Genomic DNA, 18,562 nt, shown 5'->3' on the forward strand with positions numbered 1-18,562 from the left:
TCAATGTATAGTGAACAACGCGATATATCTCCGCGCATGCCTACGAGACTTCTGGCGGCGGCGGCGCGCTGAGCGACGACATGTCGCGACGCGTCGTAGGTACGTACGCGTACCACCACGTCTATGCGCTCACTAGTATGCAACCCTATCATTAGATAACAATCTTATGTATCATTTATGGTATCGTAAGTAGGCCCGTATGTTACAATAGCTCATAGTAAAATTGTAAGTAGGTAGGTACCTACTTGGCTTACGTGAAATCAAACAATAATAGCAAAATGTAACCAATAATAAGAAAGTGCTAAAACAAATTGTTATCAATGTCTATCAAGTTGATAGACATTGATAACAATTTGTTTTAGCACTTTAGCACACCAGGTATTTGCGTGTTGATAGTATCAACACGCAAATACCTGGTGTATGGCGAGAGTTTGAGTACCTTTGGATCCGGACGTACAGGTGCAGGGCACGCCGTGCACTTCCACGTGCTTCACCATACATAACACATCAACATTTCTTCCTATTTACGAACACAACTGCACTTCGAAAACAATAACAACAAAAATAATAACAATAAAAACACTAACAACTCAAAACCGAAACAATAACAAGTAATAATAAACAACAGTTCACACACGATACGACGAATAGGACATAACGAACGACACCGTTGAAGAGCTTCCGTCTTCCGCGAGCGAATTGGAGTCGTACGTCGTTATTTGCAAATACCTATTTGATAAAAAAGACCACAAATAGGTGCAGATATTTGATCCAACCCCAAATCGATCTAAAATACGCAATAAACAGACAATATCAACATTGTTGTAGGCGCTTTCAATGTCTACGAAACATGCTGCTGTAACTAAATTTTTAGAAAATCCCAGTTGTATTTCAGAAACTAATCGCGTGAGATTATCTAAACAGGATCGTAATTTACGAAAGCCTACCATCTCGTCAGGAAAGAGGAGTTGTTTTTCAAAGAACCATTCTATACGTTTGGCCAAAATAGTATGAAGGATTTTGCAAATACAAGATATCAGGAAAATTGGGCGGTAAGATGATGATGAACTATGTTTGGGAATTGGTATTATTTTGATTTGACGCCATTGAAGGGGAACAAAACCAACAGAAAGACACTGATTATATAATGAAAGTAACGTATGTTTACCGACAAGCGGCAGGTGTTTAATCATGGAGAAGGAAATTCGATCAGACCCAGGGGCTGTGTCAGTACTTCTAATACTGTTAGCCAGTTCTGACATTAAGACTGGAGACTCCAACATTGCATTATGAGAATTAAAGGTAGGCTGCGAGGGACACACAAAGTCTGGTGTCAGATCGTTAAGCAGGCTCTCCGCTTTTTCTTTATCCACACAGGTGTTAAGAATCTGCCGACCCTTTAACCACCTCATCTTGCGCCACATTTCAGATGTCGAAGAGACTTCATCGACTGATGTACAAAACTGCTGAAAAGATTTACATCTAGCCCTACGAATAAGCCTTGGGCAGTGCTTATTTTTTCTTTGAGTATGTCTAAATTCCTTGGAGTGGGACACCTCCTCAAGTTCGCGAGAGCTAAGCGTCGTTCCGCAACAACACAGGACAACTCTGAAGACCAGTATGGCTTTGGCTTGAATTTATTACAGATATTGTGGGAGATTTTAGTGTATGGGATATATTTGTCAGCAGCTGTTTGCATTGTGTAATATAATTGATCGTATAACAACTGTGGATCCTGCGAAATTATGACATTTCGTAATTCATTATCTATAAAGGAAGTATACGAAGCCCAATCAGATTTTTTAAAATTTCGCTTCTTTTGATAATTACGGGTAATATTTAATAAACAGTTTAGTTTTATTATTAAATGATCACTTCCAAGTGATTCATTCGTTGGTTTCCAAGTAAATAACAGGGACAAATCAGATGAAGCAAATGAGATATCAGGACTAGATTGCTGGAGAACGCCATCAACTATTCTAATTCTTGTGAAGCTACCACCATTTAAGTGAATGAAGTTATAATCCAACATAGACTCTATATTTGGGAACCGCGCCGATCATTTTTTATAGACCAATTGGAGTGATGAGCGTTAAAATCTCCCAGAATAAGAGTCTTTCTGCTCCCAATAGAAAATATGTCGTCCCAATCGGCTGGGGTGGTGGGTACTGTGGAGGGGCAATAAATGGAAATTATGTTCTCAATATGCTGACAATTCAGAATCTTGACATGTAACAATTCAATGCCAGGATTTTAACTTTGTGTTGAACAAACAATAGACCTAACTGAGCGATGAGTCATTATGGCAACGCCACCGTAAATATCTGATCTGTCTAATCCATACGTATTGTAATTACTAATTCTAAAAAAGTTCTCGGGTTCCAACCAAGTTTCGCTCAGTGCAGCAATGTGGATTTTGTCTTGACTTAAGTGTAATTCAAGTGGACGAGATTTAGGTCTTATACTTTGGCAATTCCATTGTATAATATTTAAGTCAGTACAAACATTGCTATTAGCCATTTCCAACAAATAAATCCGATAAAGAATCAATAGATAAGCTGCTAAAAAATGTTTGTGTTAGCCACTCTGAAAATAAAGCCATTGATTGCTGGATTTTAATCTGAAGAGATTCTTTACTTTTTATAATGTGTTTAATTTGCCTAATAAGGTGTAAAAAAGTAAGATTATAGGAAGACTTATCTGTTGGTATATGATTACTTGAATGAGGTGTGTCCAATTTTTCTGAGGAGTCTGAAGATTCGGGATTATGATGCCATACTACATCCTCGGTGACCGAAGGGGTTGCTGGTCGGCGATTATGTTTTTTCAAAGTTCGCTTAGGCTGTGGCTTAGTTCTCAAGTTTCTTGCGGCTGCTCCTGCCCAGTCTACTTCATCAGCTGTGTTGACGTCTAAATCCATTGGAAGTCTTTCGGGTGTAGCAAACACTGCCGGTGGTAGTTCGCCTACAGAAATTGGATCAGCAGCCATTGGTCTGGCCTGGACAGGGGATGGAACAACGTACATCGTAAGCGCTTTCCTATAGGTGCAGTTAAACTCCGACATAATATCCCTTACCTTCTTCTCCTTCTTGAAAATAGGGCATTCCTTATCAAGTGCCATATGATTACCTGCGCAATTCACACAAGTGAATGATGTGGTTGTACAGTTATCGTGTTTTTGTGCGCACTTGGGACAAATAACTTTCTTAGATGGACACTAACTGGAATGGAAACTTCCAACAGTTAGCACATTGAGTGACCGGGAATACAAACCGCTCCACTGGAATCCTCAAACTATAAATATAGACATAAGAGGGCAGAGATGAAACTCTGAATCCAAGCCGAATAGTTTCACTTGCAGTCCAGCCGCTACTGTTAGGGTCATCCGAGCACCGCTTATTTAGCCTCCTGGTCGATATAATTTCAGTACTACTAGTTACATTCGCTTTCAGATCTTCATCCGAAATGTCCAGTTCAACACCTTTAATAAGGCCATACGACACACCAACTTCCGACGTTTTTTGACAAGACCAACCCATGTCAGAAAATACAAAACAATTCATGAATTTATCTGCGCTGATAGCGTTATCAAAAGTAATTAACATCTTATTCTGTTGCACGTATTTAATTTTATGGATTTTATCACCGTCAATTTGATGAGTCTTGAGTAGACGTGCTAAAGCAAATTGTTTTGGCAAGGGATTCTTACACGTCACGTGTATTTGCATCATATTTTCGTTCTCTCTCTCACCTTGTTCTTCCCTACTACATATAAGTTTGTTTCGTCCTCGATTCTCTTCAGCCCATCCTTCTTCTGAAGAATTTTCATCTCTTATCCTTTTCCCTCTTATCAACTCGGTCTCATCGTGTTGTGTATTGTCCTCAAATTCCATATTTATACCGTCCTCTAACTAGTCAGCGCTCGACAACGTATTGATGTTTACATTACTTAAATGCGATTCACACATTTGCACAAAACTATAGCTGCCGGGCTCGACCGGCGAAACCGGTTAGCCCGCGCTGACCAAGTCGATCTATTTGTTTTAAAGGACTTTTTTTTAAATTGGCATGATAATAACATACGTAATAACTTAAGACAGAATGTCCTTTAAGTAGAGACTAAATAGATTAATCGACTTGATATTATATAGATCTCACAACTTTTTACGGCGAGACTTGAGGTTTTTACAGAATGTTTTTGATGGCATCTCACTTCTTTTTGTAGAGGGAACATAAGTCCAATTTGTATGGAAAGACGTTTTTTTTCATAATTCAACATATTTTCATATGGGAATGTTGTTCAGTTTCATGGGCTAAACACCCTTACCCACCCTATACCCCTCCCGTTATGCCTCATATAGTAGGTACCTATTTACACCTATTTATTTTATTTTCTACAGTAATAATAATTCATGAACTGCAAATGTAACCTTGTAATCTTATACATTTATATGGGATTACAAAGTTATTGTTGCAGTTGGTGTATTTAGAAAACTGGACCGAAATTAGAAAATATTAAATTTTTCCCATGATTAAGACACAAACTCTATTTGTATTCTAAATTTTAAGCTTCTAAGTCTGCTAAAAGTACCTTAGACTTTTGATGTTCGGTGAGTCAGTGAGTCAGTGAGTCAGTCAGTCAGTGAGTCAGTGAGTCAGTGAGTCAGTGAGTCAGTGAATCAGTGAGTGACAAAATTCAGAATTTTAACAAGTTGTCATTCTTAAACTACTGGTTCAAATTGACTGAAATCTATACTAATATTATAAAGCTGAAGAGTTTGTTTGTTTGATTGTTTGTTTGTTTGTTTGTTTGTTTGAACGCGCTAATCTCAGGAACTACTGATCCGATTCGAAAAATTCTTTCAATGTTAGATAGACCATTTATCGAGGAAGGCTATAGGCTATATATCATCACGCTATGGCCAATAGGAGCAGAGTACCAGCAAAAAATGTTTTAAAAAGGGGGAAAAATTTCACCAAATCTCTCTAACGTGACGCAAGCGAAGTTGCGCGGGTCAGCTAGTTTTAAATATACCGTGTTTATACAATGACTAATTAGTTGCTGAAAATCCAGGCTTCTTGCTTTATCCACAACGAAATTATAGGGGTGTCAAAAATAGTCCGAATTGCTTCGAGAAAATTCGAGAAAAGGATGTTACGGCCGTGCCGCTTTTTTTTGCTCGACTTGCGGGGCACTTCCGTGCCCCCAGATAACAACAATGTGACACGCCCGAACACAAGGATAGCTCGCGCGACACTGTACTCTCATATTGTTATTTAGAAGTAATATGCTACGTTTACGTCGGCATTCTTACGATGTACATAATATGTAGGTACTATACCTAGACAATGACTTATAGCTCCGGCTTACCTTTTATAAGAAATGACCCTTCGTCACTGGTATCTCAGCTCCTTATTTGGCGGTACGTACGTTACAACAGCTCGCGCGCGACGAAGGTAATGAGTTTCCTCTAGTTGCGGATCGAATCCTAAATTATTTTTATGTCGATGATTTTTTATCTGGTTGCGAATCCGTAGAAAAAGGCGAAGAGATATCGATGGCTCCCAAGTTAACTATGAACCAACAAAATGGCGAATTTCACTTTTTTTTGTAATTTTTATCAAAATAATATTTCCTATCTACCTTTGTAAGATTTTTTTTCTAAAAGTACAAAAATAAAGATTTTTCGATGTAAATAACCGTATGTTTTATATCCATGCGCAGTAAACAATCGCGAGTAGGGTAAGCGGTAGTACAGAGGGGAGCGGGGCGCTAGCGCAGCGACGCGCGTCACATCGTACCTATGTCTTTCTTGCCGGCGCGCGGCGTGAGCACAAGCGTGTTTTGTTCATATTTTTAAGTTTTTTTATTATAATTAGAATAAGTTTATTATAATGAGTAATTCCACTGGATGTTTTTTTTCGAAATAAGTACTCAAGAGCTAAAAGACTACTAGATATAACTAGAATTAATGAAAGCAATCAGAATTATGTGCCCACAAATCAATACAATAATAACTCTGATGATAGTTTTAATCAAAATAGTGCGAGATTAGGTAAGCTCAAATACTTTTTCATTGAGTAATATTTATTTATTAACCGATTCGTTGCGATGCCTAATTTCACTAACTTCTAGCCGTGGCGTCGAACAAAAATAACGTGACACTGATCAGTGCCCAACGCCATACGATTAAATGACACTCTTCTGTGTCTTCAGCCATGCGGAAAAGAAAACAGTGTTTTGACATTTTTTTACGTGCTCGAATACTTTTAGTTTACATGTGAAATCTAACGTGAACGGTCAGGCACATTGTTTTAAGCGATAAAAAGTGGCGAAACAAGTGTATTTGTGGAAATGGAAGGTAAGTGACTTATTTAATACAGATGTGCTCAACCTTTTCAACTTATTTTGCATTTCCTGGTAATTTGATTGATTATGAGGTATTAAATTGGGTCTAAAATATTCTGCATAACAAATTTCAATTATTTATAATTAAACTATGCAAATGAAAACTGCTAAGTTAGATTAAATAGTATTAATAATGATAGTAGTACTAATATTTAATTATTTAATATGATTATTTGATACTAGCCGATGCCCGCGGTTCCACCCGCGTAGAATTTGTTTCCCGTTGTCTCACAGGAACCTATAATCGGAATAAAAGGTAGCCTATGTGCTATTCCAGACCAAGACTTATCACCTGTGCTAAATTTCATTGAAATCCATTCAGTAGTTTTTGCGTGAAGGAACATAAACATCCAAACATTCTCACGGATACACAACAAATGTGAAAACTATTATTGTCAGAAAAAAAAAATATTTGGCAAGATACTGATAATGTTTATTTATTGTTTAAGAATTACAGCGAAAAAGAAAGTACATTCCCGATACAGAAAATGAAACTCAATGCGACGATGACGAAGAGATAGTACAGAATTCACAACGCTGGGAAGACTTAGAAAACTGGGAACAGGAATTTATACCAAACCAAAAAACATATAAGGATACTTCAACGTACACAAAAAAAGAAATGGTGGACAGTGCAACATGCACAGAAAGAGATGATGGCCCGACTGCATTGGACGTCCATGGATGTAAATATTTTGGCCAGTTGGTTTCAAATGAATTATTGCGCTTTAAACCATATGAAAGAAATATAAAGATGCAGAAAATATTAGATATAATAAAAAAGTAATTTTAATATCAAATAAAGACCGGACAAAACTTAAATAAAACCAAATTTTAACTCAATTACAATTTTAATTTTAACCAAATTTTGACTTAGATGATAATATTTATTAAAAATCATTACATCAGATCCGATTAACCTAAAGAGAGAATTTCAATATTTGTGAAATTTTCTGAAACAATCATTAAGGCACAGGCCTGGGAATCCAGGGCAATCGAGACAGCCAGTTATAACAGATACCCTTCTTTTAGTTTTTGTGTAACAAACTCTGCATCTTTTTCTTAGGGTATTATTACCTCTCTTTGGTAAGTTGGCGGGTAAATGTATTTTTGACTGTGATAGAGAACGAGAAAGTTCTGATACATTGGGCATTGGTAACAATTCTTGCATTACACTCCTTATAAATTTATATAATGAAGTTTTATTTGTAGTGTTTATTGCGTTGAAAAGTAAATAACCATTCACCAAACATATTTGGATTATGTGTATTATGACTTTTTTGTACCAGCGCAGGGTTTTGTGCTCACAGTAATAATAGCTTAGCATCTGGTCATGTCGATCTATTGCCCGCATATATTTATTATACTTTATTTGTACGGCCGGCTTATATTTTATTGTGCGTACACGGCGACTAGTAGTCCCTATATAATTACTTTTGTGTTCAGTACTTATAAATAATACTTCCCGTTTATCTTGCTATTTGGTGACAATATTTTTTTTATTGTTTTGTAATATACACGATTCACCAGGCTTTAATTTGCACATTTTTAAATCTCTTGGATTTCCTATACGGTTTGGTCTTAGGGTACCAGTCACATACGTGTTTTTGCCTATTAACTCATCAGCGAACCCTACGCTGGTATAAAAATTGTCCAAATACAAAGCATGCCCTTTGTCAAAATATTTTTGCATAAGCAGATGCACCACTTTTTTGACGTGGTTTCTACCTCCTACTTGGACGTCTTGGGATCCTGCATACATGTGAATTTTTAAAACTTTACCGTTGGCGTCGGCTAAAATGTACAGCTTAATGCCGTATCTATGGGCTTTGCCTTTGATATATTGACGAAAATATAGTCTCCCTTTCCACATAATAAGAGATTCGTCAATTGTCAACTCTCTCAATGGGTAATATACGGCGTCAACTGTCTCATTGAACAAATCGATCAAAGATTTTATTTTAAATATACTCTCCGTCCTTTCGATTTCTTGTACGTTCAAAGCTCTTAAAATTAAAAAAAAAAACCTATCCCTAAACATAAATAGGCGTGGACTAAGGCGGAAAAAATAATGAGTGGACCAATAGTCCACCATTCTGTTCAGCTTTATTGTGCCCATCTATACTTATATTATAAAGCTGAAGAGTTTGTTTGTTTGATTGATTGTTTGTTTGTTTGTTTGTTTGTTTGAACGCGCTAATCTCAGGAACTACTAGTCCGATTCGAAAATTCTTTCAGTGTTAGATAGACCATTTATCAAGGAAGGCTATAGGCTATATATCATCACGCTATGGCTAATAGGAGCAGAGTACCAGTAAAAAATGTTTAAAAAACGGGGAAAATTTTTACCAATTCTCTCAAATGTGACGCAAGCGAAGTTGCGCGGGTCAGCTAGTGTATCATAAGATACATTTTTAAGTTGAGAAACCATCGTACAAAATGGTATTTATTACAAACCATACTATTGACATGTTTTGCTTTTAGATTAACAAAAATAGATTAACCGATTCGTTGCGGATGGCACGTTTCAGTGCTATCACTTTTTTTTACGTGTGGCGTCAGGCACGGATATGTGTCATTTTGAAATCGATGATAACTCCTTCAATTAAGTTTTATGGAAGTTTTACCTGAAACTAAACTATCTTCATTTTTCACGTATATATATTAAGCTCGTAGCCTTCGTTTCTGGATATTGTAATATTTTTTAAAAAGTAGGGGGCACCAACCTTTTTGGAAGTTGAAGTATTTCATATTAAATCATCATATGATAATAAATTATAAATGTATTACAGTAAAGCAGCTAAATCACTTTGCTGCGGTTGTCTTTAGCTTGTCTTCTATAAAATTTTACACCCGCTTTAAATAAGGATAAAATGTAAACAATAAAAATTTTATGTCTCGAAATATGGTAGGTACCTACTTACATATATAAAAAAATATCACCGTGCGTCGTACAATATAGGCGGTATATAAAATACAGTCCTCATATTTATAATTGTCTAAGGGTAAGCATGCAATAATAAGAACGATATGAAGTTCTTATATTACAAAAATACAAATAGGTACTTAGATAAAAAAATGCTGAGACATCATACTTAAATATTTGACAAATTATCATATCTGACAACTCCAGAATCGATTCTCATTATGCGTTATTTTTAAACACAAATAGGATTCAGATTACACATTCATTCATTCATTCGAAATTGCATTTGCCAAAAACGCTTCGAAAAAGGACTGTATTCACTCTATATTAAAGGTTTATTTCGGATAAAATTGTATAGACTTACAAAAAATTGAAACAGACAATGGACGGTCGGTCTAAGAGCGGCCGAGACCGTCCATTGTTTATTGTAACAACACGTGGTATATATTTTTTTCTTTCGCGCATCTTGTTTTTATCAGACGTGCTTACTTTTCTTGTTATTTACCTTACCGATGACTTTCGCTTGTTTACTGGACTCTGTGTTTTTATCAATTGTGGTTTTGCATTTGTGACGATTTTGGCTGTGTAAAGTGGACTCTGATTTTGCGTTGTGACGATTGTGGCTTTGAACTGGACTCCGTGCGACTTCAGCCTGTGCACACATCTCTACTTGCCGTGAACTTCAAGTAAGATTATTTTTTATACATAAGTTATTGTTGCTAATTGACGGGCCTGTTGGTCTAGTAGTTAGTGAGGTGGGTTCGATTCCCATGCAGGTCAAACTTTGTGTGATGAGCACAATTGTTTATTCTGTGTCTGGCTGTCATCTATACTATAATCTATACTATATACTATAATATATATATATATATTATATTAATATTATAAAGCTGAAGAGTTTGTTTGTTTGTTTGTTTGAACGCGCTAATCTCAGGAACTACTGGTCCGATTTAGAAAATTCTTTCAGTGTTAGATAGCTCATTTATATACTATAATACTATATATACTATATTAAGCGCAACAAATAATTGCGATAAGCAAAGTCTATAAATGGCGGCGCTTCACCGGGCGGCGGCCATTTTGTCATCAGCCTTCGGACGGAACGGTCGTGTGCGGCGTGACTTGTTTATTCGTAAATTGTGTAAAAAGTGCTCAGACAGTGATTGGTGTCTTATTTAGCTTAATTTGTGAATAATTGGAGTAATACGCGTTTAGTTTAGTTCGTTTTTGTTCTCATGATAATGTTGTTAATTTTAGGTGTAAATAAATTGTGTTTTTTTTTTAAAGTTGGTTGATTTAGTTTCCTTAATTCAGAAGTGGGATTCTTATTCGTAGCCCACCGGGCCTGAAACGAATCAATTTAATTATTGAGATTTATAAAAAATAAGACACCAATCAGCGTTGAGATACGCTCTGCTCATGTAAGTAGTTGTTTCGATTTTATTGTTTTTACTGTGTTCATTTTGTGGAAAGCATGGCCGATAAGCGGCAAGATTCTAAAAGCAAGTCGCGTCGTCACGACGCGCGGTCTAGGTCGCGTGATAGTCGTCGCTCGAGATATTCTAAGCCGCGAAGTAGATCTCGTTCGAGAAGTACGCGTAGCTCGCGGGATAAGTCACGAACTGGGAATCGATCCCGATTGCGTGACACGAGTCACTCGCGCGATATCGTTTGCTCGCGTGATAGATACCGCTCGCGATCCGTTAGTCGTTCGCCACACCAACCTCGTACAAAACATGGCCGCCGCGAAAGTGACGTAGTAATGCAACGTACATTAGATACGATCCTTTCGCGATTAAATACTCTTGAAGCTGAGCGTGGTAGTAACGAATTAAATACGGCAAATATATCGGATAGATCGCATACCCCTTTGCTTTCATCAATCCAAAATAACACTATCATTGAAAATAAAAACTGCCAGGGTAGTACCTTGACTGCTAGAAGGTATAGATTGGATTCAATCGATGCGACGATTATGCAACCGGTAGAAAACACCGCGTCCGACCTACCCTCTAATATTTCATCAACTGATCAGTCTCAACAACAGGGAACGTTAGACACGGCGCGTATATTAGCTGATGCAATTAAAACGCTTAGGCCGGAAGGTAGTCAAAAGTATTTTGTTTCGAACTTCGACCCAGATGTACATGACATTGATGCGTGGTGTGAGGAAGTCGAACGGGCCAGAATTAGTAATGGATGGGGGGACGCTGAGTGTTTATCGCGTGTATCGTTGTGTCTTAAGGGCGATGCGCGGACTTGGCTGAACGAGTGGGTAACCAATGATAGATCCTGGTCTAATTTCATTCTTGAGTTCAAACCCTTGTGCCCGCGCAAGTTAGACTACGCAAATATTTTGTTTAATACAATGCAAACTACCTCCGATAAATACAACACGTATGCCGAGTACGCGCGGAGAACTCTACTGCGTCTCAAGACGGTTAAGGGGTTGAGTGACGAGTTAAGGGTATCAATTGTCATACGGGGCATTACCGATCCGCAAGTGAAGGCAGCAGCAACCAACGCTGAATTGACTTGCGCCGATTTGGTTTAATTTTTGTCAATATACGCGAAGCCCAGTCGTGCTAAACAGGACTTTAAAAATGTTTTGCACAAACGTCCTGTTTTAAATCAATCACATAATCCAAGGTGTTTTAACTGCCGATTACCGGGTCATAAAGCTATTAATTGCCCCAAGAAGTCAAATAACGATCAGAGTTTTAAGCCTCCAATTGGTGACTCAAATAAATTAACATGCAGTTTTTGTAAAAAGCCGGGACACTTAGAAAATACTTGTTTTATAAAAAATAAGTCTGATCCACGTAATAAGCGAAACATAAATTTATGTAATAAGCCCTTATCTGGCTCGTCTCAAAATAATGATTTGAAATCTGCCGTTATACAAGGTGTACCTATTGACGTGCTTATAGATACTGGTGCTTTAAATATTTCATTAATTTCGTCAGCAGTTTTAAAATATTTCTCGTGTGAAAGGAAGCCTAGACGTTGTTTGTTAAAGGGAATTAGCAACACTATCATTGAGGCCGATAGTTATGTAACTTTAACTATTGAGTTCGATGAAATTTCGATTGAGGCTGACCTAGTAGTAGTACCCGGAAATAGTTTAAGTACCCACATTATAATAGGTACGGACATTCTTAACCGCGAAGATATTACTTACGTACGAACTAAGGACGGACAGTACTTGACTCGAGCAACTAAAACGGTTTACACGGTCCCTTCTAACGACGCTGTCGATATAAATACGCCTCTTCAAGGCCCTGAACGTGAGTCTGTCTTGTCGGTAATTAGCAAGTTTTCGAAATATTTAATAACTGGTACGGCGTCAACTACAGTCAGTACGGGAAAGATGAACATAACCCTCACGGATGACACCCCAGTCGCTTATAGGCCGTATAAATTATCACATTCAGAGAAACTTAAAGTCCGAGAGATTATAGCCGACCTCAAGCACAAGGGTATCATCCGGGAGTCTAACTCTCAGTACGCCAGTCCTATAATCTTGGTAAAGAAGAAGGACGGTAGTGACCGGATGTGTGTCGATTATAGGGCTCTCAACCGCCTCACTGTTAGGGATCGCTACCCTCTACCTCTGATAGACGATCATATAGACCGATTAGGTAACTTTAAATTCTTCAGTAGTCTTGATATGGCGACTGGCTTCTTGCAGATCAAAATTGATGATGAGTCAGTGCACAAAACCGCTTTCGTTACCCCAGAGGGGCACTATGAATTCCTCCGTATGCCTTATGGGCTCACGAATTCTCCGGTAGTCTATCAGCGCATAATAAATGACACACTCCGCGATCATATAGAGGCTGGTAACGTTCTCGTATACGTTGATGATGTGCTCATTATGAGTCACACAGTAGAGCAAGGTATTTCTCTGTTAAACGATGTACTCGAAACGCTAACCAAGGCAGGTTTTTCAGTCAACCTTCGTAAGTGTTCTTTCTTATGCGCTGAAGTGGAGTACTTAGGGCGAGTAGTTAGTCAAGGTCAGGTCAGACCGAGCCCCCGTAAGATAGAAGCCTTAGTCAATGCCCCTGCTCCTCGTAATGTCAAACAAGTTCGGCAATTTTTAGGATTAGCAGGGTACTTTAGACGCTATGTTCAGGACTATGCCAGCAAAACGGCGTGTGTGTCCCAGTTAGTTAAAAAGGAAGTGCCGTTCCATTGGGGCACACAGCAGGAAAAAGTCCGTCAAGAAATTATAACGACCCTTACTAACGCTCCGGTTTTGTCTATTTTTGACCCGACTCAATTGACCGAAGTACATACCGATGCCAGTAGCATTGGCTATGGCGCAGTATTGATGCAAAAGAAGGCGGATGGTTCTAAACATGTAATTGCTTACTTTAGTAGAACCACCCAGAGAGCCGAAAGCAGGTATCATTCTTATGAATTGGAAACACTGGCAGTAGTAAAAGCATTGCAAAATTTTCGTCATTATTTAGTCGGTTTAAAATTTAAAGTTGTTACTGATTGTAATGCCCTTAAGGCAACACAAAAGAAGAAGGACCTGCTTCCGCGCGTCGCTCGGTGGTGGGTTTACCTGCAAGACTTTAATTTCGACATTGAGTATAGAAAAGGCACAATGATGTCTCACGCTGATTTCTTAAGTCGAAACCCATTACCTGCTAGAGTGTATCAGATCACTAGGCCGCGTAACTGGGCACAAATTGCTCAGATGGCAGATGATGAGACCCAAAGCCTTTTACAGAAATTACAAGATGGGGAGATAGATTCTCAACGCTATGTTCGTCAAAATGATCTTCTTTATTATCGATACACCCCAGTAGGCGAACAGTCTAGACTGTTATGTTATATCCCTAAAGGACACATATTAAGTTTGTTACGAATATTTCACGACGAACATGAACATATTTGCGCTGAGAAAACGATCGATTTGATCCTGAAACATTTTTGGTTCCCGGGGCTTCGCCAATTCGTGGCCAAATATATCAAACATTGTTTAGTGTGTGTTTCTAAAAAGCGTATACCTAGAGCTCCACATCAACCAATTATGTCTTGGGAAAAACCAAGTGTTCCTTTTGAAACCGTTCACATAGACGCACTTGGGCCTCTACCTGAATCAAATGGTTTTAAATTCATTTTAATAATGGTAGACTCGTTTACGAAGTATTGTTTGTTATACCCTATTTGTAGACAAGATGTAAGTGAACTCAAACGAACTTTCACCAATGCCATATCACTGTTTGGCACCCCGAAACTCTTGGTAACCGACCGTGGACGGATGTTCGAGTCGTCCGAGTTTTCAAAATTTCTTACGGAGCTTGGTTGCGATATACATTTTATCACACCCGAAATGCATAATGCCAATGGGCAGGCCGAGAGATATGTTAGAACCGTTTTAAACATGTTACGCGTCGAGGTCAGTAATAAACTTTCAGCTCGGCCCGACAAATTGTGGAAACTTCAGCTCGTGATCAACATGACTAAGCAGAAGACTACACAGTCCTCTGCTCTGAAGCTGATGATTGGTTCTGACGCCGCCACGCCTGTTATCCGTACATTAGTTCGAGATGTGGCCATCGAGATGTCCCATGATCGCGAGGGCTGGCGTGAGTTGTGCAGAGCGAGAGCTCATGAATTGTTAACGCGAAATCAAGCCAAACAAGACGCTTACGTTAATCGGCAGCGACGGACACCACGTTCTTTTCAGATAAACGATCTAGTTTTTGTGATTAAGTATTCACAGTCAGTGGGAAAACTAGATCCAGGCATGCGAGGACCATACCAGGTGATCAAGGTGCTACCCAGCGGGCGGTACCAGCTAAAGTTGCTCAGCGGTTCTTATGGGAAGACCACGCAAGCTGCGGCTGAGTATATGGTGCCTTGGCATGGAGAGTGGTGTCCAGATTCGTGCGCTGCTTTCTTTGAAAGTGAGTATGTCAATTGGTGTTGGCGACGTTGGTGGCTTGCCTCATTATGTGCCTCTAAAATCATTTAACTTAATAAGTAACTCCACCCCATAATATTTAATCTATTAACTGACATACCTACTGACTTAACAATGTCTTCTGTGTAGTTACCCCCTTAAAACTTTCTATGAGGTCATAGTGGGTCAAGGATTCCAGCGCTTGTTAGCACTTTTGTCAAGTGACTCACGTCCGGTGACGTCATGGTGGACGTTGTGCAACCGGAAGCGGACATGCGAATCAGGGATGCCTCTGTCCGGGACATGCGAATCAGGGATGCCTCTGTCTGGGACATGCGAATCAGAGATGCCTCTGTCCGTATAATGAAGTGTAGATGTGCGAATCAGAGATGCCTCCCAACTAGCACACAAGCTGCTTATACAGTCGTTATACAGCCTGATAGTTGCATAAGAGTCTTTCAAATGCTGTACAATTCTCTATAAGTTGTATACTAGCTATTTAAAAAACCCTTTAACAGCTAGGCGGGACAGTAGCCGTTTAGTAGGAAACTAATGACTTATAGTGATATATGAGCATGTAATTGCATCGCTAGACAGCCTAGGGAAGTATAACTGAGTTAATGGAATCTTCTATAACACCGTAAACTGTATAAGGGGACTTTAGGAGATAAAGGAGTTTAAACGGAGTTATGCGTTGCGCTTATAGCGCTCAAGAGCGTAAATAAGCTTTTTGTAATGCCTTAGGTTCTATAACAGATTTTTTTAGGGCTAGTGTATTACTCATCTATAAAAGAGTTGCGTAGGTCTTTAATAGCGCCTTGAGCGTTATATCAGATATTTATATGGCTTCTGTACGGCAAATAGATGTATAAGGTATCATTCGAAACATTTTTACAGCCATGGGGATTACAGAATTACGTTAAGGACCTAAAGCGCTATAACCGAGTAATATACCTTTATACTAAAGCTTAAAATTATTATCATAATATATTTACATAGGTGCAGTGGTGGTTCAGTCTGTCAACTGTTTTTAAAGAAAAAATAAAATAAAATAAAATAAAATAAAATAAAATAAAATAAAATAAAATAAAATAAAATAAAATAAAATAAAATAAAATAAAATAAAATAAAATAAAATAAAATAAAATAAAATAAAATAAAATAAAATAAAATAAAATAAAATAAAATAAAATAAAATAAAATAAAATAAAATAAAATAAAATAAAATAAAACAAAAAAAAAATAAAATAAAATAAAATAAAATAAAATAAAATAAAATAAAATAAAATAAAATAAAATAAAATAAAATAAAAAAGATTTTCAAACTATTTTAATATTCAACGACTGACCCCTAAAAGTACGAGTAAAATGCTGGTGTGCACTCCTATGCCACAACTGCAAAACCTTGAGGTCTACAACAGCAAACACTAGAGCCTTTGTACAGCTTAAGGCGCTAGAGCAGATGTAACCAACTCTGAGAGCTGCTTGATCGAGACGCCATTATAGCATTTGGTAAACATATTTTTTGAGGTTATTACGATCTTTTGAAGATCATATAAATCTATAGCCTGGTAACGTTAACATAATTAAAATCATTTTTTATTACCTATAACCCTAATTAAATTATCTGTAACCCTCAAAGTCTTATTTATGTTCAAAATACAATTTCCAAATCCACATATCTATATAATTTTTGCACTTAAAACTGAATATTTTGAGGGCGCATGAAAATATTGACGATAAAATACATATATATTGACAGCAAACTTGAACTCGCACTTTCATATCACGTACACAAAGAAATAAAAGCGATAGACTACTTGTTATTTTAATAATCCAATCCGTAAAAATAAAATGTCTCCTCATTTGTCACTGATGATTCATTTTAAAAAAATATATTTAGTTTACACCATAATAAACCGACTATATTACTAATTTAGAGCGTTAGCATTTATAACCGTTACACAGTAGCGCTAAAATAAGGTAAAGGTGGTATAATCGCGCTGCAAGAGCTTTTTCGAACGCTCGTGGCGCTAACCACCGCTGTACAACAGCTGGTAAGCGCCACGAAGCTGCGAAAAAGCTCTTGTAGCGCGATTATACCACCTTCATCTTATTTTAGCGCTCCTGTATTACTACTATACTACGTACTATTATAATTACTATTTACGACCACTGTAGATCCAATGTCGAGCTATAAGCTGAACAGTATGGGCCTATTTGACGCTACAAGAGCTCTGTAGCCGCTTATAGAACCACTATACTTCTTACTAAGGAGCCTAAGGCGTTATAAAAATCCTTAAACCGGCCATTGTACAGCTTGTTATAGCGCTTGTGTGCTAGTTGGGCTCCATCTACCTTAGGCAGCGGGGACGCCTTCTGCCTAATCTGTTCACAGGTGCGGTCTGAGCTGAGTTGGAGCTGAACGTGCAACGCAGGACACGAGGATAACAGCTGCAACGTTACTAGGAGTGGTTTTATTTTGGGGGTTTATGCTAGAGAGCTCTCATAATTATCTTGATGTTGGCCACAACATAATTACTTTGCTGGTTATATACATCGTATGTGTTGTTTCATAGCTACTTTGTTAGTGGCAAAGTCTAAGTAACCCTATGTTTCAGATGATAATGATATGCTTGATACCGAAGATCCGGGACCATCGACATCTGGTGAACTCGATCCTCCTGCCGACGAGGTGGCAGATTCATAGCCATACGAAGGTGGAATGGAGGAATTCGTCGAGGACGACATCAGCGTCAGGAACGGCCGATTAAGCGCAACAAATAATTGCGATAAGCAAAGTCTATAAATGGCGGCGCTTCACCGGGCGGCGGCCATTTTGTCATCAGCCTTTGGACGGAACGGTCGTGTGCGGCGTGACTTGTTTATTCGTAAATTGTGTAAAAAGTGCTCAGACAGTGATTGGTGTCTTATTTAGCTTAATTTGTGAATAATTGGAGTAATACGCGTTTAGTTTAGTTCGTTTTTGTTCTCATGATAAAGTTGTTAATTTTAGGTGTAAATAAATTGTGTTTTTTTTTTTAAAGTTGGTTGATTTAGTTTCCTTAATCTATATATCTATACTTAATATTATAAAGCTGAAGAGTTTGTTTGTTTGTTTGTTTGTTTGTTTGTTTGTTTGTTTGAACGCGCTAATCTCAGGAACTACTGATCCGATTTGAACAATTTTTTCAGTGTTAGATAGCCCATTTATCGAGGAAGGCTATAGGCTATATAGCATCACGCTACGGTCATTAGGAGCGGAGTAGCAACGAAAAATGTTACAAAAACGGGGAAAATTTTG

The 18,562-nt window shown here is 37.9% G+C and overlaps 1 protein-coding gene and 1 pseudogene across 1 annotated transcript; both read left to right on the plus strand.

Moving 5' to 3' along the window:
- The first annotated feature begins 11,310 nt into the window (after positions 1–11,310).
- On the plus strand, positions 11,311–13,925 carry LOC142985745 (uncharacterized; annotated as a pseudogene).
- Positions 13,926–14,566: 641 nt separating this feature from the next.
- LOC142986019 (uncharacterized) lies at positions 14,567–16,378 on the plus strand. Its single transcript, XM_076134252.1, has one exon. The coding sequence runs from the start codon at positions 14,614–14,616 to the stop codon at positions 15,328–15,330; it is 717 nt and encodes a 238-aa protein (XP_075990367.1). The 5' UTR covers positions 14,567–14,613; the 3' UTR covers positions 15,331–16,378.
- The last annotated feature ends 2,184 nt before the right edge of the window (positions 16,379–18,562 follow it).

Source organism: Anticarsia gemmatalis, chromosome W, assembly GCF_050436995.1.
Source record: "Anticarsia gemmatalis isolate Benzon Research Colony breed Stoneville strain chromosome W, ilAntGemm2 primary, whole genome shotgun sequence".
Taxonomy (NCBI): Eukaryota; Metazoa; Arthropoda; class Insecta; order Lepidoptera; family Erebidae; genus Anticarsia; species Anticarsia gemmatalis.